The sequence below is a fragment of the Syngnathoides biaculeatus genome, chromosome 2 (genome assembly GCF_019802595.1).
Source record: "Syngnathoides biaculeatus isolate LvHL_M chromosome 2, ASM1980259v1, whole genome shotgun sequence".
NCBI classification, from domain to species: domain Eukaryota; kingdom Metazoa; phylum Chordata; class Actinopteri; order Syngnathiformes; family Syngnathidae; genus Syngnathoides; species Syngnathoides biaculeatus.
In genome coordinates, this window is record NC_084641.1 from 22,226,669 (window position 1) to 22,251,692 (window position 25,024).

General features: G+C 43.7%; 2 protein-coding genes across 2 annotated transcripts; one reads left to right on the forward strand and one right to left on the reverse strand.

Moving 5' to 3' along the window:
• Window positions 1–1,436: 1,436 nt before the first annotated feature.
• Window positions 1,437–14,498, reverse strand: LOC133495384 (guanylate cyclase soluble subunit beta-2). The gene is made up of 9 exons (XM_061809971.1): window positions 14,461–14,498; window positions 14,263–14,381; window positions 12,323–13,439; window positions 9,568–9,702; window positions 5,195–5,369; window positions 5,001–5,099; window positions 3,592–3,683; window positions 3,199–3,339; window positions 1,437–1,748 (listed from the first exon to the last, which is right to left on the reverse strand). Exons 3-9 carry the CDS (start codon window positions 13,247–13,249, stop codon window positions 1,437–1,439), a joined length of 1,881 nt encoding a protein of 626 aa, XP_061665955.1. The 5' UTR covers window positions 13,250–13,439; window positions 14,263–14,381; window positions 14,461–14,498.
• A 1,377-nt stretch (window positions 14,499–15,875) lies between these two features.
• Window positions 15,876–23,284, forward strand: LOC133495080 (polyhomeotic-like protein 2). Its single transcript, XM_061809296.1, has 7 exons — window positions 15,876–16,174; window positions 17,253–17,410; window positions 18,330–18,408; window positions 19,041–19,152; window positions 20,546–20,672; window positions 20,750–20,960; window positions 22,168–23,284. The coding sequence occupies exons 2-7, from the start codon at window positions 17,273–17,275 to the stop codon at window positions 22,320–22,322; spliced, it is 822 nt and encodes a 273-aa protein (XP_061665280.1). The 5' UTR covers window positions 15,876–16,174; window positions 17,253–17,272; the 3' UTR covers window positions 22,323–23,284.
• Window positions 23,285–25,024: the final 1,740 nt, after the last annotated feature.

A 25,024-nucleotide genomic window follows, 5' to 3' on the forward strand; every position in this document is an offset into this window, starting at 1 on the left:
GGGTGTTAGAGAGGAGGATGCACGAGATGGGCTTAGATGGAAAAAGATGACACGCTGTGCCGACCACTAACGGGACAAGCCGAAAGGAAAAGAAGAAGAATTAATTTATTCACGTTCATCTATCTAAAGTCTATCTGTTACAGTTCTTTGGCATAACTAATATGTGGGGTTTTGTTAAAAATACTATGTTCTCAGGCAGCACGGTGGATCAGCTGATAAAGTGTTGGCCTCACAGTTCTGAGGACCTGGGTTCAATTCCCGCCCCAATTGTGTGAAGTTAGCATGTTCACCCTGTTCCTCTGTGGGTTTTCTTTGGGCACTCCACTTTCCTCATACATCCCAAAAACATGCAACATTAATTGGACACTCTAAATTGCCCCTAGGTATGATTGCGAATGCAATTGGTTGTTTGTCTCGATGTACCCGCCGATTGGCTGGGCACCAGTTCAGGGTGTACCCCGCCTCCTGCCCGTTGACAGCTTGGATATGCTCCAGCACTCCCCGCGACGCTTGTGAGGATAAAGTGGCAAAGAAAATGGATGGATATTATCTTCTCAGTTGTGAATATGATACAGATGTAAATGCCTGGAAGTTAAAGCTGAAATGTTGAGCTATTGTTTCACATTCACATATTAATCTTGTTTTTTTTTTCAGAGGGGGAGGGGGAGTTTTTAGTCTACAGCAAAAATAAAGAAACTGCCCTCATTGTTCAAACACGTTGGCATGTACCACCATGAAGGCACCAAATATTCACAAATTCAATCTATGTATAATAATCCTAATACTTCAACATGACGAAAACCACAATATTACAGGACTCATGTGATAGTTTGTGGGTGTTAAAGAAACATTATCAGTTATGACTAAAACGCAGAGACTTGAGAAAAATGTTCTGAGGATTAGACTGACACCCAAAAAAACCTCCCATGAAACATTCTTATGATGACGAATGACAAAAACAATATTATGATGAGGTGAAAAGGTCAATCTGTGGATGAATTTTATGGCCTTATTGCAACCCTAAATTGGAACAAAAAAATTGGTGGGTGCCTGAGTTGTTTGATCCAGGAGCTCTTGGGGTCCCTCTGGTGGGTAGAGGACTGAAGTGGTTTACAAAAACAAAAACCTGGTGATCAACGCTTTGGAAAATGGGAATGTGTAAGAAATAATTTTACCAGATTAAATAAAAGGCAGTGCCATAAAAAAGAGAGCAAAACTATATGTAGAGACCATTAATTGGACACTCTAAATTGCCCCAAGGTGTGATTGTGAGTGTGGCTGTTCGTCTCCCAAGTGCCCTGCGATTGGCTGGCAACCAGTTCAGGGTGTCCCCTCCTGCCCGTTGACAGCTGGGACAGGCTCCAACACTCTCCGTGACCCTCATGAGGATAAGCGGCGAAGAAAATGGATGGATGGATATATGTAGAGACAATTCTTTATGAATCCCTTATTATTTCGTCATATAAGTTCCAGTAATGACTGAGGTTGTTATTGTTGTTGTTTGTGGAGCCCGGCAGAAGGCCCCGTTTGTCTTCACCACTGCTGCTTCTGCACTGACTGGGGAAAGGGGACCCGTCCCCTCCTTGTAGTCCCCCAACCACGGGGCCTGTGGTGGCATGGCTGCTGTCTGAAGGCCCCATCGTGGTCATCGCACTCGGGCTCATCTTCTCAGATCGAGGCTGCGGTGGCGTGTGATCGGCAAACGGGGTGGCGGTGTTTTCGCCGGGGCTCTGCGGTCTCGTTGATGACTGGCAGACAAACACGCACACCAAGGCAAAAGGTACATTCAATTACATTTCAGTCGGGCAACATGAAATTGTAATGTAATGTGCTGCTTTACAAGAAATACTGGATTGTACAGATGCATTATTTTTGGGAAGGGGGTGGTGATAAAAAAAAAACGCGATGCACTGAATCATCGATAGGTGATCCGCGAAGTACTACTGTAATACTGTAGTACTGTACTCATCTAAACAGGTTGGAAACGTGGGTAGGACTAAACGGGACAGTCCTATAATGGGTCAGATCCTACCTGGAGGAACAATTATATGTAGCAGTGTCTCCAGATGGCTTTAGCTCAATTGAGGTGTTGTGTCACTTTCTGAAGCAGATAAATAACCAAAATTTCCTTCAACTAAACCACAAAAAAAACCAAGATAATTGTTTTGGCCAATAAAGAACACAGGATTTTTGTTCGTAAACACCTGGACTTGCCATTTTTAAAAAGCAAAAACTAAGTCCGAAACATTGGTGTTCTGCTAGATTCTGACCTGACCTTTAACAGTCATAGCAAATCAATGACTAAAACTGCCTTTTACCATCTGAGGGACATATTTAGAGTGAAGGCAAACGCTTGCATGTGTCAAGCAGACCAGGAGAAGCTCATTCATGCTTTTACCTCAAGTAAACTTGTTTATTGTAATGGTCTTCTGACTGGGCTCCCCAAAAAGATCATTAAACAAGTGCAGCTCGTTCAGAATGCAACCAGAACAAAGTGGTCAGACCATGTAACGCCAATTCTAAAGTCTTTACACTGCCTTCCAGTCAGTTTTAGAATAGATTTTGAAGCTCTGCCAATGGTTTATAAATCACTAAAAGGTTTAGGTCCTGCACACATGAAAGAAATGCTAATGGCATACAAACCCAGTAGGCCTCAGAGATCCACTGACTCAGGTCTAATAATGAAGTGCAGAGACCAAAGCAAACATGGTGAGGCAGCATTTAGCTATTATGCCGCACACAAATAATAATCATAATAAATTGCCAACAGAGATGACGTCAGCGCCAAGCGTGAATGTTTTTAAAACCAGATCAAAAACTAGTATTTCCAGTTTCTAGTTTAATGATAGTTATTGCACTATATGCTGTTTTTAATTGTACCTTTATTTTTATTTTTTTAACATATTTTGTTGTCATTTTCATTGTCTTCCCCCCCAGCCTGTTTTAAATGTTTTATCTCTCTGGATCCAAATCCTTTTAATCATGTAAAGCACATTGAGTTACCTTGTGTATGAAATGCATTATACAAATAAATTTGCTTTGAACATTGGGAGTATAGAAACACCACTGAAAGTGTGCGATTTGGCTAACTATACACTTAATGCAAAACATGGATGATGCCAGCATCTATAAAGCCAGGACGAATGTGACAAGATTTTAGTCTTTCCAATATTTGAAAATGAAAGCAGTTCCACTCACATTTGCCACAGGGGTATGACCGCTTGCTTCGTTCTTCTTTTTCGTGGCCATGTTAGGATTCCAGTGGCAAACCAGACTGTCATTCTGGACACTGTAGTTTTTATGGCCGATCAACCAGTATGTGCACATTTTACCTTTCCCCTGGGGGGAGCAGACATTGGGATATTGAAGGAAATCACAGTAAAACGTAGGGAAATTGACTTGGATGGCACCAAAGCTCTTCGTTTTATCTTATTGAAGTTCTTCTTTGCACAATAAGTCTATGCACGTTTATTTTAGCATTTAAGACGATAATCCGAGCAAATGAATTCAAATGTGCTCAGTTGGACTGGACGCCGATCAGATTCAAAGTGGTGCAGGACAAGAAATAGGAGTGGCCACATTTCCACTCACCTTGACTTCAATTTCACCACGAAGCTGCAGTTCGTAAGCGTAGTCTTTGATGAGGGCCGAGTACGTTTCGGAACTCGTGTGGATTTTTTGAGCTGTCGCAGCACATAATATGGTGAGCTGCTAAAAAACACATAACTTGGGACAGGTCACGTTTTGCATTTATAAAAAAAAAAAAAAAAAAAATACAGCGCAGCCTACTATATGCACTGAAAAAAAAAAAAGATTGGAGGACTTATTGGCCGCCAAAACTAAAGTCGCCATCTTGATAGTCCCAAAACAACCATGCCAACCTGTGCGTTAATTGCCAGTTGTGTGGCTGTGAGAACACATTCCACAGGTAAATTGGAACAATTTACTTTGACACTGTTAAAGTTTGTCTGTAAAGGGTTTTTTAAAAAATTCTGATGAGCTTAATTTACTTGATCAAAGTTTTGTTTACAGTTGTTGTTCACTGTTCACTCTCTGCTTCACCTTTATAGGCTGATGGTTTTTCCCGAAAAAGTGATGTCAATATTTTCCCAAACTTCATCAGTGGATAAGCAAGAAAACACATTTTCTGTGAAATTTTCAATGAATTTCATAATACAGAACTCTGCAAATTGAATTAGATTTTCAAAATGCGAGGAAACAAGTTTAAATTTTCTGTCTGAAATAGGCCGTCGCAAATGAACAATGCGTTTAGCATGTATTTTCCCATTGCAAGTCCTTATTACCAAAAATATGTCGAACTGATTGACTTAAAATTTAACGTTTTTATGACAAAAAATGCTTAGTTTTTTGCTATGTTATCATAATAGTGCTTTACAGCGTATTTTGGGGCAATTTAACATGCCGCGGAAATTGGGCCCAAGGTAATATGCAAGGTTTCTTGGTAGTCACGCTGTTATATGTCTTTCCTTTGCTTACCAGGTCGAATTAAAAATCCTTCATGTAACCAGAACTGAAAAAAATGTCAAGCTCACATGACCAGTTTTAATTCTACATGCCAAACTTGTGAGGAAAAACCCCGCCATAATCCAACCTGTAAACCATGTCCTCCACACGTTTTGGGGGTACCAAGATGGCGGCCAACTGTGTTCAACCAATCGACATACCGCTCGATGTGTATGCGCTACCCAGTATTTTTTTTTTTAGCTCAGTGGCGGTGACCCACTTGATTGTTTTGGTGGGTAAAAAAAAAAAAAAAGCTTGTAAACTTTGTAAATGACATTACCGCCACCTGCAGGAGGAAATTGAAATAGTATCACTACATAATAAACGATTTTCAAGCACTGACTTTGGCTGGTTTCTTGCAAATCAAATTGGCGGCGTATGTGGACTATGCAATGGAGAGGTTTACCTCTCGCTGTGTTTACAACAGTGGCTTTAAAATCTACAATTGACAACAATAACTTCATGCTTCTACATACGCAGGCTAGTGGACTCCATTCTAGAAGCTGTGTTCACCGTATCTCCAAAGAGACAGTATCTAGGCATTTTGTAGCCCACTATTCCTGCCACACAAGGACCTGATAAGGAAGGAAAACACGAGCCAAAAAAAGGTCTTATTGGGGAAACAAAAAGAAACAAACAAAAAAAAAATTCATTCATATTCAGCTTTGACCTGTGTGGATTCCAGCTCGGAGCTGCAGCCTCTGATTGGGCATGTGCGGAATCAGCACCTGTCGGACGGCCGTAACCAGATCCAGAGCCATCTTGGCGATCTGGTCTGCATGTCTGTCGCCGTTCCTCTCTGGAAGGCCACTCACCACCATGTATGCGTCCCCAATTGTTTCAACCTTGTTGGAAAAACGCAAATCATCTGAGTCCTGTTATAGAGCATGTGACGTCACCATTTTCACGCCACCAAATTGCCGGTCAAAAAGAGCTGAGACAAGATTCGAGAGAGCAGACTTCGATGGTTTGGACATGTTCAGAGGCGAGAGAGTGAGTATATTGGTAGGAGGGTGCCGAGGATGGAGCTGCCAGGCAAAAGAGCGAGAGGAAGACCAAAGAGAAGGTTTATGGATGTGGTGAGGGAAGACATGAGGGCAGTTGGGGTTAGAGAGGAAGATGCAGGAGATAGGCTAAGATGGCAAAAGATGACACGCTGTGGCGACCCCTAACGGGACAAGCCGAAAGGAAAAGAAGAAGAAGAAGAGGAGGACTCATTTAAGAACTTCTTCTTCTCACTCCGAGCGAGAACCTCAACATCTTCATTTCTGCCACCTCCAGTTCAGCTTCCTGTTGTTTCTTCAGTGCCACCGTCTCTAATCCGTACATCATGGCCGGCCTCACCACTGTTTTGTAAACTTTGCCCTTCATCCTAGCAGACACTCTTCTGTCACATAACACACCAGACACCTTTCGCCAGCTGTTCCAACCTGCTTGGACCCGTTTCTTCACTTCCTGACCACACTCTCCATTGCTCTGTATTGTTGACCCCAAGTATTTGAAGTCGTCCACCCTCGCTATCTCTTCTCCCTGTAGCCTCACTCTTCCCCCTCTACTTTTGTCATTCACGCACATATATTCTGTTTTACTTCGGCTAATCTTCATTCCTCTCCTTTCCAGTGCATGTCTCCATCTTTCCAATTGTTCCTCTGCATGCTCCCTGCTTTCACTGCATATGACAATATCATCTGCGAACATCATGATCCAAGGGGATTCCAGTCTAACCTCATCTGTCAGCCTATCCATTACTACCGCAAACAGGAAGGGGCTCAGAGCTGATCCCTGATGCAGTCCCACCTCCACCTTAAATTCCTCTGTCACACCTAAGGCACACCTCACCATTGTTCTGCTGCCATCATACATGTCCTGTACTATTTTAACATACTTCTCTGCCACACCAGACTTACGCATGCAGTACCACAGTTCCTCTCTTGGTACTCTGTCATAGGCTTTCTCTAGATCCACAAAGACACAATGTAGCTCCTTCTGACCTTCTCTGTACTTTTCCACGAGCATCCTCAAGGCAAATAATGCATCTGTGGTACTCTTTCTAGGCATGAAACCATACTGTTGCTCGCAGATACTTACTTCTGTCCTGAGTCTAGCCTCCACTACTCTTTCCCATAACTTCATTGTGTGGCTCATCAACTTTATTCCTCTATAGTTCCCACAGCTCTGAACATCCCCTTTGTTCTTAAAAATGGGAACTAGAACACTTTTCCTCCATTCTTCAGGCATCTTTTCGCCCGCTAGTATTCTGTTGAATAAGTTGGTCAAAAACTCCACAGCCATCTCTCCAAATTGCTTCCATACCTCTACCGGTATGTCATCAGGACCAACTGCCTTTCCATTTTTCATCCTTTGTAGTGCCTTTCTGACTTCCCCCTTAGTAATCATTTCCACTTCCTGGTCCTTCACTCTTGCCTTTTCAACTCTTCCTTCTCTCTCATTTTCTTCATTCATCAACTTCTCAAAGTATTCTTTCCATCTATTTAGCACACTACCGGCACCAGTCAACACATTTCCATCTCTATCCTTAATCACCCTAACCTTCTGCACATCTTTCCCATCTCTATCCCTCTGTCTGGCCAACCTGTAGAGATCCTTTTCTCCTTCTTTCGTGTCCAACCTGGTGTACATGTCTTCATATGCCTCTTGTTTAGCCTTCGCCACCTCTACCTTTGCCCTACGTCGCATCTCGATGTACTCCTTTTGCCTCTCCTCAGTCCTCTCAGTATCCCACTTCTTCTTCGCTAATCTCTTTCCTTGTATGACTCCCTGTATTTTGGGGTTCCACCACCAAGTCTCCTTCTCCCCTTTCCTACCAGATGACACACCAAGTACTCTCCTGCCTGTCTCTCTGATCACCTTGGCTGTCGTCGTCCAGTCTTCCGGGAGCTTCGGTTGTCCATCGAGAGCCTGTCTCACCTCTTTCCGGAAGGCCGCACAACATTCTTCCTTTCTCAGCTTCCACCACATGGTTCTCTGCTCTACCTTTGTCTTCTTAATCTTCCTACCCACCACCAGAATCATCCTACATACTACCATCCTATGCTGTCGAGCTACACTCTCCCCTACCACTACTTTACAGTCAGTAACCTCCTTCAGATTACATCGTCTGCACAAAATATAATCTACCTGCGTGGTTCTACCTCCGCTCTTGTAGGTCACTATATGTTCCTCCCTCTTCTGGAAATAAGTGTTCACTACAGCCATCTCCATCCTTTTTGCAAAGTCCACCACCATCTGCCCTTCAAAGTTCCTTTCCTGGATGCCGTACTTACCCATCACTTCTTCATCGCCCCTGTTTCCTTTACCAATATGTCCATTACAATCTGCACCAATCACAACTCTCTCGCTGTCTGGGATGCTCAGAACTACTTCATCTAGTTCCTTCCAGAATTTCTCTTTCAACTCTAGGTCACATCCTACCTGTGGTGCATAGCCGCTAACCACATTATACATAACACCCTCAATTTCAAATTTTAGTCTCATCACTCGATCTGATACTCTTTTCACCTCCAACACATTCTTAGCCAGCTCTTCCTTTAAAATAACCCCTACTCCATTTCTCTTCCCATCTACTCCGTGGTAGAATAATTTAAACCCTGCTCCCAAACTTCTAGCCTTACTACCTTTCCACCTGCTCTCTTGGATGCACAGAATATCAACCTTTCTCCTAATCATCATGTCAACCAACTCCTGTGCTTTTCCTGTCATAGTCCCAACATTCAAAGTCCCTACACTCAGTTGTAGGCTCTGTGCATTCCTCTTTTTCTTCTGACGCTGGATCCGGTTTCCTCCTCTTCTTTGTCTTCGACCCACAGTAGCTTAATTTCCACCGACGCCCTGCAGGTTAGCAGTGCCGGGGGCGGGCGTTGTTAACCCGGGCCACGACCGATCCGGTATGGGATTCTTTAGATGAACGCTCATATTTGTTTGGCACAGTTTTTACGCCGGATGCCCTTCCTGACACAACCCTCTGCATTTATCCGGGCTTGGGACCGGCCTACAGATTGCACTGGTTTGTGCCCCCATAGGGCTGCATTTCTTAAATGAGTCCAATGCGTATTTAAAAAAAGAAAATAAACTGTCAGTCACACAGAGGTGTATGTAGGTTAACGTGTGGCCTCAACAGGCTTCCGTGGACGGGGCGCTGAAGCCTATCCCAGCGTTTTATTTTCTTTTTTTAAATACGCATTGGACTCATTTGACAACAATGCATATTTTTTTAAAAAAAATGTCTGTCACAATGAAGTTTACTGAAGTTTAACGTGTGGCCGCAACACGCTTCTGTGTACGGAGGAGCCAACTCGCTGTCTTTTTTTTTTTCCAATCATAGTTAATGATTGCGAGTTTGTGTAAAACCAGGGGTCGTTTATTTAAGTATTGGTATTGAAAAAATCTGAGTGTGAATCTATGTGGGATTTATTCTCAATTGAGAATAGATCCAGCAACAAAGTATTTATATGCGTCCAGACTTTTATACACTTTCAAAAACTCTTCGGTGTAAATCTCGATGACTTAACTCACCAGATCCACACGTAGATCCAGTTGTCCAAGACAAGCGGATGCGGGTTAACAGTCAAATTTCTTACCGGCGAAAACATCCACTTCGGCATTAAATATGGGTCCTGTGTACCAAGTGTTTTTCATTTTCCACATACCTTCGTTTATTATCACCTTCTAAATGTTTAACAGTATTGGACAAAACTCCGAGTGTTGTACTATAAGACGTATTTTCGTGTCATCTCCAACCGACTTAGCATTGAAGAATTGAAGTTTGTTCGACCGGCACTTCCGGCTCGTGGCGTGATTTGATGACGTAGGTGCACGAGCTCTATAGTAGAGAGTACAGAAGATAGATAGTAGTAGGTAGTACAGAAATATCCAACCATCCATTTTCTACATTGCTAATCCTGCAGAAGGTCTTGAGGAGCTGGCCTCACTTCACTTGCATGTCGCCAAACATGACTTGAGACTAAGAGAACCAATCTTGCGTTTAACATATTCAGTTTGCATTTGCATTTGTGTGTTAATTACCTTGTACACGTCGTAGGAGTCGATTCGTGTGTCAAAGCAGACGTACAAGTTGTTGAGCATCTCCACGACTTGCAGAGGAGTGCAGGAGGCCGAGATGGAGGTGAAACCAACGATGTCCGAGAAGAAAATGGTCACCTGGAATAGAACGGCGCAAACGTGGACTTTGCAATTTTCTTTCAAAGATTTTGGGGAGCAAACGTTGCTTTTAAAAAGAAGAAATCGTGAACGGGGTCATTTTAAGTTCGCATCTCATCATGCTGATTGTTGAAGTGATAAATCAGGGGTGTCAATTTATTTTTTTTTGTCACGGGCAACTTTGTAGTTCTGGTTTTGCCACACAGCGACATCACCAACTAATTATAGAAGCCCCTCATCATATTCTTCTTTTTTTCCTTTCGGCTTGTCCCGTTAGGAGTCGCCACAGCGTGTCATCTTTTTCCATCTAAGCCCATCTCGTGCATTTTCTTCTCTAACACCCAAACTGTCCTCATGTCCTCCCACACAACATCCATCAACCTTTTCTTTGGTCTTCCTCTCGCTCTTTTGCCTGGCAGCTCCGTCCTCGGCACCCTTCTACCAATATATTTCTGCTACCTCCAGTTCTGCTTCCTCTTGCCTCTTCAGTGCCACCGTCTCTAATCCATACATCATAGCCGGCCTCACCACTGTTTTATAGACTTTGCCCTTCATCCTAGCGGAGACTCTTCTGTCACATAGAACACCAGACACCTTCCGCCAACTGTTCCACCCCACTTGGACCCGTTTCTTCACTTCCTTTCCACACTAACCATCGCTCTTGTATTGTTGACCCCAAGTATTTGAAGTCGTCCACTCTCACTATCGCTTCACTCTTCCTCATCCGCCCCTCTCATTCACGCACATATATTCTGTTTAACTTTGGCTAATCTTCATTCCTCTCCTTTCCAGTGCATGTCTCCATCTTTCTAATTGTTCCTCCACCTGCTCCCCGCTTTCACTGCATATCACGATATCATCTGTGAACATCATGGTCCAGGGGGATTCCAGTCTAACCTCATCTGTCAGCCTATCCATTGTCATTGCAAACAGGAAGGGGCTCAGAGCTGATCCCTGATGCAGTCCCACCTCCACCTTAAATTCTTCTGTCACACCTCCGGCACACCTCACCGTTGTTCTGCTGATGATGTGCTTTAGCGGCCTACATAAAATAGGTTGATAGGCTAGATCTGGCCCCTGGGCCTGGAGTTTGAGACTAGTGCTCTAAATGATGACATCACTCCAGTATTTATGCTTCGCTTCAGTCCTTTTTTTTTAAAGGACTAAATATTGATGTACATTTCCCAAATGGTTTTCAATTTCCTTTTCTAATAACCATCATTCAATATTAGTTTGAAATGGAGCTATTTGTTTCTTCTGTAGCATGAAAGCACCACAAATCTCCACGCTATCCTGCACAGAGTTCTTCTGGTACAGCTGCTCATACCTCCTTAATAAACCAAAAGCAATTTCCACCTATCAAACATGTTTTATCTTCTGATGAATATGGAACAGGGCAATTATAGGTAATTACGTCAACAATAGCTACAAAGGAAGAAATGATAAATTCATTTAGCATGTCTGCAGACGATGCGGTCCTAAGCTCCTTGTAGCAGCCTCAATATTAAAAGCTTAGAATATGTTTTCCTGGAATCAGAGAATTTATGGAACGAAACATAAGACATCTGAAGAGGTTCTCAACCATTGCCACTTTGGGAGCCGCATCTTCCTATTTTAACCAAGTCATGACTCACTTTTACAGAAGTGACAAACAATAAATGGCAGAAATTCATCCATCAATCCATTTTCTTAGCCGCTTATCCTCACAAGGGTCGCAAGAGTGCTGGAGCCTACCGCGGCTGTCAACGGGCAGGAGGCGGGTAACACCCTGAAATGGTTGCCGGCCAATCGGAGGGCACATGGAGACAGACAACAGTTGCACTCACAACCACACCGAGGGGCAATTTACGACATGAAGTCAGGGTGCCTTCTTGTGTGTGCCACGTGGTTGCGTATTCTTACTAGTCCAGTGTGCACCAATCGTAACCTCCAAACACTGTTTTTACTCTGTACGGTTGAGGGCCCCCTGTAATTTTTTTACTACATGTATAAGTCACTGTGATTTGACGCACCATCGCACTCGCATATCTGCACAGTCGAGGATGAAAAATTTGTTACGAGTAGAAATACATAGATATTGAAAGATGCCGCTTATTTTGTGTAGTCTTGACCAATGTTGCCTCTGAGCTGCGCCACTGCGGAATTGCACACTTGTCGCGCACTTTCAGCGCGAATGAAAACCGGTCCTGACGTCTTTTTTTTTTTTTTTTTTTTTAAACACGGAAGCACACGGTCTCTAACAACGAGCTGCTGCTCAGCCTACTTCTACTTCCTAGTTTACCTGACACCGCCCCCTCCGCTCTTAAAGGGGTACACTCATAATTACAAACAGAACACACACCCTCAACTTTAAATCTGCGGACATGACTGGCCACATCCGTACATTTTTCAAATATGAGTGACTGGTGTATAACCTAAATAACTTGCCTCAAAAGAATGAATTCAAGGACTGTAACTTGGGGCTTTTAATGAATGTGAAGGTCCCAAAACAGAGAGGACGCAGAAGAGCAAACCAAAATACAAAAATCTGGAACTTGGGACTGATTGCCAGAAAGAGCAGTTTGCTTCAGAGTTGCTCTTGAGCAAGGTAGCTGCAAGGGAAGCGTGACGTGAGACCGACCTTCTCGTAGCTCTCGGCCTCCACGTGCTTTTGCCGGCGCAGCTGTTTGGCAACTGATTTCGGCAGCATTTGGTGCAGCAGATCTTCGGCCAGCTTCCGTTGACGTCTCAGGTCTTCCGTCTTCTCTGTTAAACTGAGTGCATAGTTTTGGATCCACTCAGTCATTTGCTTGAATGAGAACATGACCACCGGGTAGATGAGACAGGCAATTGCCAGAAGACTGATCTTCATACTGAGGCCCGAGGACACTGAGCGAGATGCCAGTCTGAGGACTGGCACTGCACGAGCAAACAGGCACTGCTGAGTTTCGCTCAGAGCTTGGAGTCCAGCGCGGGACCCGGACAGCTCTTTGCCCGAATCTGTGATCTCCCAAAGATTTGTGTCGAAGACATCTTTGACGTACTGGCTCGAGTTGAACTTTCCATCGATGTTCTCTAACCAGCAGTCGTGCAGTTGTTCTGTCATGAATGCAGCGAAGCGCAGGTGATTTAATACATAAATCCACTTTTCCTGGAAGACCGGTAGAGCCGCCATATGGGGAAAGTCCCTGAACTGGTGGTTGAGCTCTATAAAGGTGAGCAGAAGTCTCGCAGCGAAAACATCTCTCCAGTTGGAGTCGTGTCGGGCTTTGCTTGCTGCGTGTTCTTCTGTAGCCCACATATCAAGAAGTCCTCCAATGAACACATTCAGAGCAGACGTGTCGTTTTCACTCCTTCCGTTTGTATCCAGCGAAGCCTTCAACGATCCGTGAGCGCTTCTTTCAATCTCCTGGCAAAATTCAGCCACCTCAACATGGCAACGGAGCCCGTAGCCGTTGCCGCGGCCCACTACGTCGCCGCACAGATTCCACACGGGCACTGCAAGCGCAGAAACGTTGCCGTTCAACGTCTCATTCGCCACGTCTTTGCTGAACAGATGCCGCATCATTTGGAGCTTACGGACCAGGTGCAAGATGGCTACCGTCCGGCATGATGCCAGCTCTTCGTAAGCGGCCTCTGTAGAGTGGAGCAACTGGAAATTGGAGCTGAGGTCAGTGGAAACAGATCCAAGCAGGGCGAGGAAAGAGAGCAGGCACACAGTTAGAATCCGTCGAACAGATTTGGAGACTATGAAGCACCTGGAATAAAGAACAACAAAGAAAAAGATGTCAATATGTGAGCTATGCGCAGGATTTTTGTAAATGGTTAGTAAATGATATTATACAAATACTGTAGTTAGGGTCTGAATTCTAAAAACGAATTCATTGTACGATGTTCATTTTAATGCATTCATCTGATGATGTATAAAAGTGAATTTGGTTTTTAAAAAGGTCATGGGGAACAGTGAGGCTCCAGGGAGAAGAGATAGTGAGGGTGGATGACGTCAAATACTTGGGGTCAACAATACAAGAGCGATGGTGAGTGTGGTAAGGACGTGAAGAAATGGGTCCAAGCGGGTTGGAACGGCTGGCGGAAGGTCTCTGGTGTTCTGTGTGACGGAAGACTTTCCGCTAGGATGAAGGGCAAAGTTTATAAAACAGTGGCGAGGCCGGCCATGATGTACGGATGAGAGACGGTGGCAGTGAAGAAACAACAGGAAGCAGAACTGGAGGTGGCAGAAATGAAGATGTTGAGGTTCTCGCTCGCAGTGAGCAGGATGGAAAGGATTAGAAATGAGCTCATGAGAGACGAGTTCCGAGAGAGCAGACTTCGATGTTCAGAGGCGAGAGAGTGAGTATGTTGGTAGAAGGGTGGTGAGGATGGAGCTACCAGGCAAAAGAGCGAAGAGGAAGACCAAAGAGAAGGTTGATGGATGTTGTGAGGGAGGACATGAGGACAGTTTGGGTGTTAGAGAGGAAGATCCACGAGATAGGCTTAGGTGGAAAAAGATGACAAAAGTGGCGACCCCTAACGGGACAAGCCGAAAGGAAAAGAAGAGAAAAAAAAAGTGGAGGTACTCACTTGCACAAATGAGAGTCTGTGTTCACATTTTTGTGGTTGGCCTTGGGAGCGACTCTTCCCCTCCGGATAAATCGTTTTTTAAGAGAAGCAGAGGACACCGTCCTTGATGTTCGGCACTGCTGTTTCATCAATTCCAGAGTTGACATCGGTCCCGCGCCACAAACTTGACACTTTAGCACTGCTTGCTTGCTTACTTACAGGGCCGTCATCTGGATCGCCTTCTCCGGACCGTAACGCGAAATTGACGCACGGAAGCACGAAGCTGACAGGAGGCCATGATTAGCTTCCGTTTTTGTGCTACAAAATAAAAGACATCCACTTTCGATCGTTTTTAATTTTTTTTACGCCATGATCCATCCCTCCACTGAGAATTTTTAAATTTGATTTTGCCTAAAAGAATTTCTGAGCTGGTCCCCAACCGGGTCAAGAATCTATGAAGGCCCATTTGGCCTACAATGAAAGGAAGATATACATTTGCACATTTTTCAGATTAAAATTGTGAATTTGAAATCAAAAAGGTGTATCTTTCCAACACGATAGTCATTTATTTAGATGGAAATTTATATCTTTTTAAATTAAAAACTCTGAAGTTAAAAAAAATGAAACATTTGATATTAATTACGGATTAAGAATAAAATTGTATACGTTTTTGATTTCTTATTTTTGGGGGTATTTTATGGTGCGGTGTCAAAGGCCCAGCAGGTTCTACCTGTTTGCAAAAGCCAATCATATTGCAGCATGGTGGGTTGATGCATCTGCCAGTCTTGCATTAAGTGCATTAAGAAATGTCGTGCCTAGAACTCTAGTGGAATTTTTAATAAAACCCATTATGTAAATCTGCATGTATCACCAACGTATCATACGTACATGCCAATACTGGACACTCAGATTTCATTATTTAATTACCACCTATTTTAACTCAGTGCTCATGGAAAATAATGACAACCAAAATTTATGGATGCAAACTAAATTATTTCTCGATTTGTGTTCAGGGATTCAGTGGGAAAAAAGGTTGAAAAATCCGAAAAAATTGAATTTTCTCTTCAATTTTGGTACAACCTTGATTGACTGGTTAGCACATTATCCTTACAGTTCCGAGTTCAAATCCTGCCTCGCCTGCCTGGAGTTTGCACGTCCTCTCTATGAGTTTTCTCCGGCTACTACGGTTCCCTCCCACGTTCTAAATTTCCCATAAGTGTGAATGTGAATGAATGCATTTTGGTCCAGATTTACGGTCCAAATGAACGGAACCGATCCATTTAAAAAAAAGGTATGAAGTAGAAACTTTAATACCTGTAGTGAGCAGCAAGATGGATCTCACCCCCCAGGCCTTGAGCATGGCAACTGTAATATCAACAAATATGTTGTATGACTTAATCTCTACAGTCTATATTAGTATGTCCTCATTAAGGCGGCCTGGGAAGCGTTGGCCTCACAGTTCGATTCCAACCCCGGATGGATGGATGTACTCGTTGATATTATATTGCTCGGTAGTACTGCAGTGACGGCCAAATTCAGAGTGTGATTTGACGATTTTAAAAGATGGCGACGGTGATAGGTGAAGTTTTATTTTGGAGGCTGAGACCGGAAGTGTTGCCCGTTTGGCGGTTTCTTGTCGCTGTTGTTGTCCGGCGTGGGACAAGCGCACCGACAAGACCCCGCAAGTGTCGCCGTGCACGTTTCTGTCCCATTTGAAGAGTTGCGTTTTACTCTTAACGCACTTCGAGGCCATGAACAGGTCGCGATGATGAGCCGATCCGGGCCTTAGTTCTCTCGGCTGGGCTCAGATGAATGTTTGCGAGTGAATGAGACGCCGTCCGCAGCAGTGGAACAAAGGCGTCCTCCTCCCTGGCTGGACCTCACCATTGTTTGAGCCGGAGCGAGGGCGCCTCTTTCCCCGAGTGGTCCGAAGGTGGGTTCGGGCGGAAATAGTTGATTTAAGTCCTCGTCTCCTTTCGGGGGACACCTGAATGGAGCTTTTAAAGCTGTTGGGCTCGCACGCGCAACGAGCAAATCCACGCAAACACCGGTGAGGGAACGTGCTCGCCCTTCTCATTTATTCAAACCGTAACTAATGTCACACGGTTCTAGGTTTGTGGTGCGTTTATCATCACGCAAAGCTCATCCCAAGGTCCACTTCGAAACAACTTCAGGGGTCCTCATCTTACGAAAGAGTTATGTTCCTACGTACGGCGAGGTAACTTAAATGTTTACGTAGCTCGGAACACAATCGACCAAGCAGTCTAATCACTAACCCCTGCTTTTCCATTAATATGGTTATAATTGTGAATATTTGTTTAATCCGCAGGCTACAAATGTAAAGGCGGGAGGAAAAAAAAAAACAGTAAGCCCGACGGTAAACTCAACGTGCCTCCATGTGCTACGGAAAGATGTACAGGATGATTACAGTATTATTAACAATGCGCATTAGGCTACGCTAAACAGTTGTGTAGTTATATATTTGTGTTGGGGAAAAAAAGTGTTGAAACATTTAAAAAAATAAATAAATAAAAATTAAGGAAACAGAATTCAAAAACCCACAAATAGCACAAATGAGGGGAAACAAATAAATAAGGGGGGCTTGTGGCTGTAATTTTGGTATTGTTTCCCAGGTGATGCTTTCGATGGAGAGGGTAGTTAAACACTCCATGGCTCACGTGAGATTTAATTTTTTTAAAAAGCGGATCTTTTCTACACCTGGCAACTTACTGTATTCTTCTTACTCCAAATGGCAATCACTAACATGTCATGCGTCAAGACAATAGAACCCCCACCCCCGCCTCCCAAAGCACCCGCCAGAAACCGCCACTGGGAATGATCCACTTACACCCACCAGTTGACACCGCTGATGCATCGTCAGTGTTCAAAAGAATATAGCCAGATTTCTTGAAAATAAAGCCATTGCATAAATACGCGTCATTCAATGCGACGGCAGCACGTAAACCAGCGGCAAATTGATATTGTGTGATGCTGTTTGTTGTTGTTGTCAGGGGCGCCCCGTGTTCCAGTCATGACCGCCGGGAATGCCAACACAAACAGCAGCCGATACAGAGGAGAGAGCAAGCCGGCCCAGACTCTAGTTAAATCCCACATCCTGACCCATTTAATCGAGGGCTTTGTTATCCAGGAGGGTGCTGAGCCTTTCCCCGTGAGTACACACAGAATTCATTATTTATGAATGCTGGAACAAAAAGGGTAAGAGTCAACACATTTTGGAATGATTGCCATTACTCTAGTGCTGATATGTAAAGAGAATTAAGAGTCACATATTTCATCTTTTGGATGTCCTGCAATTGTCTGGTCAGGGTGTGTCTCAGCTCTTGCCCGGAGTTGGCTGAGATAGGCGCTGGCGTACCTACGACCTTAGTGAGGATAAATAGTGCGGAAAATGCATGGATATTTAAAGTTAGAGTATGCAAAATTCTTTTGTTGTTGTTGGGTGTTGAAAAAATTTCAACCAAAGCCACTGGTAGAGGACATGACATCCATCCATTTACTTAACCGCTTATCCTCACGAGGGTCGCGGGAGTGCTGTATTCAATCCCAACTGCCACCGTACACCCTGAAACGGTAGCCAGCCAATTGCAGAGCACAGGGACACAGACACCACTCGGACTCACCATCACACCTACGGGCAATTTAGAGTCTCCAATCAATGCATTTTACCAAGCGGTCATCGGAGTGTAGCCACTTGTCTCCCATTTGTAAAAAGCTATCTGAACGTGGGATGTTTTCTTGTTTTGTAGCAAAAAAATGAACAATAATTTGTATTTAAAAGTACCAAATAATGGGCGTGGACAAACTCGTCTTTCCGATGATGCCTGTTTTTGCATCTGTTCATTGAAAATGAAGAAAAGGTCTTTCTGGGGACCCCTTAGCTGCCCAATAAGGTGCACGAACTAAAATGGACCCAATTTCTTAAGTGATAATGTTTTTCTGAAGTGTTCCTGAGCCTTTTCACAATTCTGGCATTTTTTTTTTCGTTTTTTTTATTTTTTTTTTTATTTAAAGCAGTGTCCCGTGAGGGATCGGCGCTTGCGGGCACTCAATGTTTGCTTTTTCTTCAGGTGGAACGTCCATCTTTCTCAGTTGATTGCCTCAGAACACACACGTCTGACTCCAGAATGAACGGACTTTCGTCAAAGGGTAACGTTACGTTTCCAAGTCAAATGGCACATTTCACACCAATAGCAAACACTTGACTAGAAAAAACTCAAAAACTATGAAATTTCGCTTTGTGCCGCTGCCCACGACCAATTCTGTGTAGCTCACCAAAGTCATGTCATTACCCAAGCTGCTTATCCTCACAAGGGGTTGCGGGAAAGCTGGAACCTATCCCACCTAGCTTCGGGCAAAAGGTGGACTAAACCCTGAACTGGTCACCAGTCAGTCGCAGGGCAGATACCGCACCAAAGGCAGGCGTGTGTACCACTACGCCATCAGTGACTCCTAGCTCATCAAAGTTAGCTACCTTATCCTTGGGTATCAGGTAAACAAGGAAGTAGAGTGTGTTGCATGGTGTGACTGAGCAGCAGCTTGTTGGAGACGGGTGCTCCTGTGTTTAAAAAAAAAAAAAAAAAAAAAAAAAAAGAACAGTCAGGCTGTGGTTCACTGTGCTGGATCGGTTTTCATGTGCGCTGAGCGTGCGCTACCAAGTGCGCAATTGCGCAGGTGCGCAGCTAGGAGGGAACATTGAAAGTGACTCCTGCATTGAGCGTGTGCTCGCGCTATTCTTATAGATTCTAACAGTGACTTGTCTTTTCTCCGTTTTCCGTCAGATTTAAAGACTCACCAAGAGCCCATGCTTACCTGTGAGCTTTGTGGCAAGGTGGACTTTGCGTACATCTTCAAAAGGTCCAAGAGGTTCTGTTCGACACTATGTGGTAAAAGGTAATAAATGCAGCCTGACACAGATTGGTCTTCTTTGTCTGGCTTCATACTAAAACCAGTCTCCAGCTAACATTATGACATTGTTTTCTCTGCCTTTCCATTGTAAAAGGTTGTAATTGGTAGCAAAAGAACAGAGCCGCTTTTTTTTTTTTTTTTTTAGGGTTTTCTAGTCTGGTGTCCCATATTCCAAAAACATGCATGTGAGGTTACTGTAGACCAGGGGTCTCAAACTCAATTAACCTTGGGGTCGCTGGAGGCGGAGTCTGGCTGAGGCTGGGCCGCAGCTGTGTGAAAGCCGCTAGCTAACGCCGCGCTAATGCTAGTGCTAATGCAAGCGCCGCGCTAGCAGGGCCGGTTAAAATAAAACTTACTGGTAAATATTACTGAGACACACCAGTAACACAGCAGCAACACTCTAGCACAGCAATAACGCTAGCGCAGCGCTAACAGGACTGGTAAAAGTCACTTCCTCGGCACATATAGTCCACCAGTCTCATTCTTACCTTTTCCGCTCGAGTGCCCCCTTGCGACTGTTACAAAAAAATGCACATATTCACCGCATAAACCGCAGGGTTGAAAGCGTGTGAAAAAAGTCGCGGCTTGTCGGCTGGAAATTACCGTGCATAGATGTAGTGTTGACATTATAATGTTAGGCAATGTACGTAATTGAGTATTTTGGACATTGTAATAAATTAAAGACATTTCTCAACAGTGTAGCAGAGTCATCAGTTGGGTAATGTACACAGTACCACAAGGCCAAGGCGAATACTGTGCTCAGAGTGCAGTTTGGGCATGAGCTTAATTTCTGGTCGAGAGTCGATGGTGACAGGTGGGGATGATAATAATAATAAGGGCAAAGCCGAGAGGGAGTTGGCACATATATAAGCCGCAGCTGTGTAAAAGCTGCAAGTCCCCACATTGAAACACAAAATATTTACAAAGAAAGAAAGTACAGAGAGTTTAACGCTAGCACCGCACTAACAGGGCCGGTTAAAAAAAATACATACCGGTAAAAAAAAATCACATACAAGGCAGTAACACGCTAGCGCAGCGCTAACAGGACCGGACCGGTAAAAGTCACTTCCTCGGCACATATATTCCACCGCTCTCACTCTTACCTTTTCCGCTCAAGTGCCCCCTTGCAGCTGTTAGAAAAAATGCACAAATTAGCCCCATCACCGCATAAACCGCAGGGTTGAAAACGTGTGAAAAAAGTCGCGGCTTATAGGCCGGAAATTCCGGTAGTAAATTACTGTCTTACTCCAGGTTTATAGCACGCTTCCTATGTCATTAACGATTGTCCCTTTCGAGCTATTGCAAAATAAACTTTGCTAAAAGTTAAAGAAGAATCCCACTTATTCAGAACTTCAGCCAAGTACGTTTTTGTTCCTAGGTACAATGTAGGATGCACAAAAAGAATGGGTCTCTTCCCAAACCGCAAATCTACTACCGAGGACATGAAGAAACAAAGAGGACTGAATGAAAACAACAAAAACTCCAGTTTGGAGTCAAAAGACAAGGTGGGACATGACTCAATGTCGGCTGTTTGTAATGTTCCACATACTGCATCGAAACATTTTTTTTTTAATGCTTTCAGACACCTTCCTGCGTGCAGAAGTCTGCCGGTCATGTGACTCAGCCTGCACAGGGAGAATCCAGCCAATGTTCGGACTTGCCCAGCTGTAATCCAGACCCGCTCCCTCCCTCGGCCCACCAGTGGGGGCCTCGGGCGCGAGGCGCTGAAGTCCCGAGAGAACCCAGCCAGTGGAACGTGGACGACGTTTACGTTTTCATATGCTCTCTGCCAGGTGGGGGTCTGTCTTTTTTTTCTCCATCCGATTTCTTGTCCTTCCTTCACGTTTGTATTTTACATTGGACATTTTGGATTTAGAAAAGAAACTTCAAGGTCAAGTGTCATGAAATGCATGATTTTTAGTATGTCATTGGGAATGGAGCCATCCTTTTTTTTTCACCACAAAACATGATTTTGACGTGTATGGCTTTTTGTAACTCTCGCCACGATAATCCTCTCGAGGGATTTGTTTTCGAGGAGAAGCAGGAAGTGACGTACAGGGCAGTAGCGCGCTCAGGCTGGCTCGTATGTTTCTACTAGTTTGACCTGCTGGAAGGTAGCTCGTTGTTCCTTTGTGTTAGCCAAAATGCCGGCTCGTTGTATTGCTGGATATTGCTTGAACCCTCGTGAAGGATGAATTCGCTCTTCATACTTTTCCAAAAAACCCGGTTCGTCGTGAAAAACGGATTGTACGGGTGCAAAGGACGAGAGCTTCGTGGGTTCCAAATGACAGGTAGGTGTGTATAGCGCTACTAAAAAAAAGCAAAAGTTGGGGGGGGTGGGGTGGGGGGCGGTAATCCGTAAATCACGAGTCCTAAATGTGCCACCCCGGCCGAAGCCGTGATTGGCAGGCTCATCTCCGCCGCGGAGGTGGATCGGACAGGGAGGCGGTTTGGCCGGGGCGTCGTCGTCATTCACGGGCGGCATTGTTTATCACCGCCACAGCGGCGGATTGGACGAGGAGGCGGTCTGGCCGCGCTGTCGGTCGCTCAGGTAGTGCCGTCGTTCATCGCCGCCGCCGGGGAGGTGGATCGGGGGGGGGGGGGGGTTTGGCCGTGATCCGCATATCATCTAAATATGGCTCGAAACGATAGGGTAATATTGCCCCGGTCACTTCACTCGGTTGTGAGATGTTCTCTTCTTCGAAAAGAGCTTCCGTGTCAGAAGAGGCGTCGGAAAAATCTGAATATCTCTGTTGTTGGTCAATATGGCGACCACTTGAATGTCGAATGAGACTTACGCCACTTTGCGTTCTCCGCTCATATTTATTTTTTCATGCAGACATTGAAGTGAATAATGTTATGTGTATTTTTCATTACAATATCTATTTTAGAATGTTTCTAGGCATGACACTTGACCTTTAAGTGTAAGCTTATTAGCAAATCCATTGTGGCGGCTGCACGTTGGAGAGCTGTGCTTGTCCCCTCCGCTTGCGTCCGCAGGTTGTCTGGAGATCGCGGAAGGCTTTCGTTCGCAAGAGATCGACGGTCAAGCTCTGCTCCTGCTCAAGGAGGACCATCTCGTGGGGGCCATGAACATCAAACTGGGCCCCGCGCTCAAGATCGCTGCCCAGATTGGCATCCTCAAAGACTTGTAGCGCATCTCTCACGCATGCATTTTTGTATTTCATCTCTGGCGCAGGGAACGAGTCAAAACGTTACATTGCGCGTAATACTGCGCGTGGGTACTTTCAAGACGTCTGTCTTCTTTGTTTCACAGTAGTTAAAAGGGTAGTCACCTTCTCGTTAAAAAACTAGTCATGAGCTGCAGCGGTTTTTGGTCCTTCCAACAAAATGCAGAACAGTTTGGGTTTTTCTAGAAAGAGAAAGTGAGAAGCAAAGGTTTGCGTTGATCAGTTGCAGAGTTTTTTGTGTGGTTTAGTTGGGTGACAGACCCGCAATCCCTCACTGAGTCTTTTATACATTAGCACAGCGATTAGCCAATTGCATTCTTGCAAATCCTCGTGTGTGTGTGTGTGTGTGTGTGTGTGTGGTTCACTTCCAGAAGAATCTGTAAGGTTCTGATGTTGATTAGGGCTTTAGTTTTACGTTTAAGACCGAAAAGGTAGACTGGAGATCGCAATTATCATTGGCTCCATGCTTCAGGTATGGTTTTTTTGCCAAAAATGACCACCACATCCCATAAAGCAATGCAAATGCCATTGTGTGTGTGTGTTTTTTTTTTTTTTTGGGGGGGGGGTTCAACATTTGCACTCCAGAAAGGGCTAAAATGCTTACAATTAATATGTCATTATAAATTCTGTTTTCAACTATTTCTACGTTGCATGGGGTTTATTTAATTAACAGTAAAAAAATCAGTTAAATGTAACTATTCTGGATTCAATTATTTTAATTCATTTCAACGGGAATCATAACCTGTTTGCAAAATTTTAAATTTGGGAACAGGGTGATGGAACAAATTATATTTGTAAAGCGTGGTTTCATTGTATTCTACTGTCAGGTCATACAGACAGTCATGTGTATATATATTTTTTTTATTTGCATACTTCACCTTTAAATACGTTGTCACTATTCATACAGCAATCTAGAATTGAAACTTTGCATTTAGCTGACTTGCTTGCAAAACATTACATTTTGAACATGTTTATGTATTTTATTAAAAAGAATATTTTCTTCATTTTGGCTGTAAATTAATTTGTGAAGTTGTCAACCACGTTTTCCTAAATTCAGCCCAGTTGCCGGTCAATCCCATAGTTCCGTTTCTTTCCTGGGAAATAATTGGGTTGCTAACCTTAAAAAGAAAATTATTGTGTCAGTTCAGGTAATTTAATGCATCATCAATTTGCACCAAAAAAATATTAAGTTGTGTATATATATAATTTTTTTTAATCCAATAGTTCCTTTATTTCAAGCCAATTGTTTTCATGCAAATAAAAAAAGAGTTAAACAGAGAACTATGACCAATTATTCAAAATTGGGAAAAATACTTCCAAACATACAAATTTAAGGTCAAACAACATTAGCCTGATAAACTTGACACTTTTAATATTTTTGTTTTGAAAAAAATGACTAGTCAAAAACATACCAGTGGCATCTCTGCAGTGAAGATTGAATCAGAAGTGTGTACTGTATTATTATTATGGTTATAGTTGCAAACCACGCGTTACGATAAACTTATTTTTGTCATGGGCCGCATTGTACCTGCGGTTTCCCTCAAAGGGCCGTTATGGCTGTAAAACGATAAAAATCTTAAATCGCCTCATCATACTTACACATGAAAATTTATGAACTGGTTTTGGAATCAGAAATCAAGCCTAATGTTTTTTTCCAACTATTGTTGTTAGCTAACAAAAATGCTTGTAATAGCTCAATGTTACCATTTGATATATGAGAATTTGAAATTTTCATACAGATTTGAACAAAAAATCATGTATGTTGATGCACATGATTAGCCTCCGCGGGCCACATAAAATCATGCGGCGGACAAGATCTGCCCCCTGAACCTTGAGTTTGACACCTGTGTGTTAACTTTCCACATGCACAACATTCATCCATTTTCTTTGCCGCCTATCCTCATGAGGGTCACGGGGAGTGCTGGAGCCTATCCCAGCTGTCAACAGGCAGGAGGCGAGGCGCACACTGAACTGGTCGCCAGCCAATCGCAGGGGACATGGAGACACACAACAGCCCCATTCAAAATCACACCTAGGAGAAATTTAGTGTGTCCAATTAATGTTGAATGTTTTTGGGATGTCGGAGGAAACCGGAGTGCCTGGAGAAAACCCACGCAGGCACGGGGAGAACATGCAAATTCCACACAGGCGGGTCCGGGATTGAACCTGGGACCTTAGAACTGTGAGGCCAACAATTTCCAGCTGTTCCACCGTGTCGACCATGCAATACATATGTTGAAATAAAAAAAAAAATTTGATCAGGGCAATCTTTACACAATCAACAAGCTGCATTAGGTACAAAACACAATCTAATGTGATCCAATGAAAAAGCTATCAAAATTCAGTACTTACCAATTTCTAATTGCCATGCTCAAAGAGTTGCTAGTTCAACAATATGCTTATTATGATTTTATTAGATTCTGTATGTCATAATGATGAGGCCAGAGGGTGAACAAGGCCATATAATGGACATGGTTTCCATTTAGTGCGGGTACTTGGGTAAAAGGCACCATTGCTCAGTAAATACATGTGGCACACGCTTCCAAAAAAATAATAATAATAAAGATTGGGACTACTGAAGGAGTATCATTTAAAAAAAAAAAAAAAAAAGAATGGATGAGATGAAGTTGTGCTCATTCGTGAGGCTTTCAAGGACCCAATAAGAG

Excerpts from the sequence above, each read along its gene's own strand:
- LOC133495384 (XM_061809971.1), bottom strand. The coding sequence starts at position 13,249 with ATGATGCGGCATCTGTTCAGCAAAGACGTGGCGAATGAGACGTTGAAC. Across the intron at positions 3,684-5,000 it reads AATGGAGTCCACTAGCCTGC|CTCAAAAAATCCACACGAGT; the intron begins GTATGTAGAAGC and ends GTGCTGCGACAG. Across the intron at positions 3,340-3,591 it reads GTGGTGAAATTGAAGTCAAG|GGGAAAGGTAAAATGTGCAC; the intron begins GTGAGTGGAAAT and ends TGCTCCCCCCAG.
- LOC133495080 (XM_061809296.1), top strand. The coding sequence starts at position 17,273 with ATGACCGCCGGGAATGCCAACACAAACAGCAGCCGATACAGAGGAGAG. Across the intron at positions 18,409-19,040 it reads GAACGGACTTTCGTCAAAGG|ATTTAAAGACTCACCAAGAG; the intron begins GTAACGTTACGT and ends GTTTTCCGTCAG. Across the intron at positions 20,673-20,749 it reads GTTTGGAGTCAAAAGACAAG|ACACCTTCCTGCGTGCAGAA; the intron begins GTGGGACATGAC and ends TAATGCTTTCAG.